This window comes from Pagrus major, chromosome 24 (genome assembly GCF_040436345.1).
Source record: "Pagrus major chromosome 24, Pma_NU_1.0".
Classification (NCBI taxonomy): domain Eukaryota; kingdom Metazoa; phylum Chordata; class Actinopteri; order Spariformes; family Sparidae; genus Pagrus; species Pagrus major.
Genome location: NC_133238.1, coordinates 13,804,647 through 13,807,146, shown reverse-complemented (window position 1 = coordinate 13,807,146; position 2,500 = coordinate 13,804,647). Strand labels below are relative to the sequence as shown.

Below are 2,500 nucleotides of genomic sequence, written 5' to 3'. Positions count from 1 at the left end.
GGCTCATGAAGGATTCAAAACGTTTCTCTGTAGGTTTATTTTAAGACTTTATGTTTATAAAATGATGATAAGAAACAGCTGATCTGATCGAAAACATTATAATGACATGAATCCACACTTGTCCTGTTTCAACGTTCCACAGGAAAAAGGCCATAAAACAGCCTTTAACTTCAACTTTACACAAACAAGCTTTAAAGTGTTGGTCCGGGAGCTTCAGAGGTTCTGACAGGTGGATCTTCAAATCTTCAGCCAGGTTGAGTTAACGAGTTAAGTTAAATTAACTTCACTGATGACGTCATGAAATCATGAAATCTTGCAGTCGGTGTTGTGTTTGTCTTGACTGAATCCCTTCCGTCCTCTCTGGAGTTTGACGCCGCTCTCCACCGGAATGACTTTAACATCTTCAATGACAACCTCCGTCGCAGGTTGACAATGTTGTTGCGTTGCCGGTTGCTGTGTTGCCTCCTCGTCAACCTCCTCACAGCTGTCCACGTCTTCAGCTGACGGCTCCTCCAGATCCTCGGCTGTCCACCATGTTGACTTGTTGACAGCTCTCCCTTGTTGTAAACTCATCACCACTAACTCTGGAACAGCCATCGCCTTGATTTCATCCGCAGTCGTTTCTATGAGTCGTGTGATCTTTGAACTTTGAGCCACGTGAGAGTTTGGCGAGAACGTTCGACGGATTTTTTGTTGCTCCTCAACGTCTTCATCAGCTGGAACAAGATGGCAGCTCTGAACAATCTGTCTCTCCTCCACTTCATCCTGACTCCTCGATGAGTCCATCAAACCCTGATCACACTCAGACTCAGCGAAGTAAGATTCAACCAGAATGAAATCCTCTGAGCAGCTCAGCATCATTGGATCACTTTGCCTTTCTTCTTTGACGTCAACAGAATCGACCCGAGCGGATTCAGTGACCTCCACCTGAAAGTCAGAAATACACAACATGGCGTCTGAGGTACTTCCTGTTGCTCCCTGGTCATCGTTTGGAGGATCTTGAACTTCTACACAAATGTTCCCTGAGTTCATGGAGACATTGATTTGAGGACGTACCTCCAGAGAGGCTGCTTCACACCTCCCTGACACTGGACGGTCTTTGATGGATGCAGGAGGTCCGGCAGAACTCTGTTCAACACTTTCTGGATCTTCTGATGTTCTGTTTGGACCGGCTGCATCAGGCTGATCTGACACATTTTCTGTGATGATCTTCAGCTTCTCCTCCACCTCTGAAATCCACTGGCTGAGAGAGTCTGGCACTGCAGGAAAAATTCTTAAGATTTCGTCAGCAAAACCTTGATTTTCAACAAACCCTCTCAGAATGTTTTGAATCGTCTGTTCGAAACCACCCCAGTCCTTCAACATCTGCACCGGGACAAGTGGGGACAGAGTCGACGACACCGGAGTCGACGACACCGGTGTTTCTGTCTGGTTGTAACGTTCAACACATTCAGAGAATTTGTCTTGAATTTGAACAGCTTCTCTAACTGGTTCACCTTCACAAGTCCTCCAGTTCTGAATCTTCTCAGGTGAATCAGATGTTCCTCCACTGATTGTGTCATGAAGTTCTGATGGTTTCAGTTTGGTTTCAAGGCTCGGACCTTCAGATACACCACAGCAACTTAATTCAGCCTTGTGAATCTGACTTTGAGAGCTCTTATCCATCACCACCGTCCTGTTTTCTACTAAATCTGTCAGAACTTTTGTGTCTTCAAATCTTGGTCCATCACACGGTTCACCTTCCAATTCAACCGTCTTATCAACACATTCATTTTCCCTCAAGCTGTCCACTGATGAGGGGAACGCTGTGATATCAGACACTCTCTGTGAACAGCTCACACTCCTGGATGATTCTCCATCTTGGCAGCAGCTCACGGCAGCAGCCATGAGACTCGACACGACCGCCTTGTTGTCCAGGATCATGTCTTTTGCGGGTCGAGGTGGAACAAGTCTGGATCTGTAGACTTTTTCAGCAGAAGTTCTGCGAGCAGCTGAAACTGAATCTACAAACTGATTTTCTGTTGGATGTACTAACAGCTGAGTTCCTCCATGACTCATCTGAGTTACAGATATCTGGTTGTCAGGAGAGTCGTGAGTCACAAGCTCGTCCTGGTTCGATGCTTCACATGATTTCACTCCAGCTTCACTCTGAGGTTCAGCCCTGCCTTTAAAGTCCTGATCCTCAGCAGCCAGTCGGGCGATGGCAGCTTTTCTCGCAGCTCCTGGCTCATTTTTCATCTGCTGTTTTTTAACGCCTTCATCTCTAAACAAAGGATTTCCTTCCTGTCTGATCTGAAAGTTCTTGTTCGGTTCCTTTTCATCTCCGTTGTTTCTTGGTAGTTTTCTTGCACCTTCGGTTCTGCCTGGAAGTTTCTGGGTTCTGTCTCGTCTCTCTCCGGCCGGTTTATCCAACCTCTTCACTGGTTTCAAAGCGCCGGGTTTGGTTTTGCTGCTGGAAATTCTGTTTGGTGACCGTTTATAGATCCAACAGCGATCGCGC

The 2,500-nt window shown here is 46.5% G+C and overlaps 1 protein-coding gene across 6 annotated transcripts in view; it reads right to left on the bottom strand.

The window, feature by feature from the left end:
* The window catches only part of lrrfip1b (leucine rich repeat (in FLII) interacting protein 1b), a 27,587-nt gene that overhangs the window by 4,597 nt on the left and 20,490 nt on the right, over nucleotides 1–2,500 (bottom strand). For 4 of the 6 annotated variants that reach the window (XM_073495434.1, XM_073495433.1, XM_073495436.1 and 1 more), the window contains one exon: nucleotides 1–2,500. This exon is cut by the window's left edge and continues 11 nt beyond it; it is cut by the window's right edge and continues 58 nt beyond it. The exons of 1 other annotated variant lie outside the window; for it this stretch is intronic. In XM_073495434.1, the coding sequence (XP_073351535.1) occupies nucleotides 304–2,500 (2,197 nt within the window). In that variant the 3' untranslated portion in view covers nucleotides 1–303. One more of the 6 variants, XM_073495435.1, reaches the window with a different exon arrangement.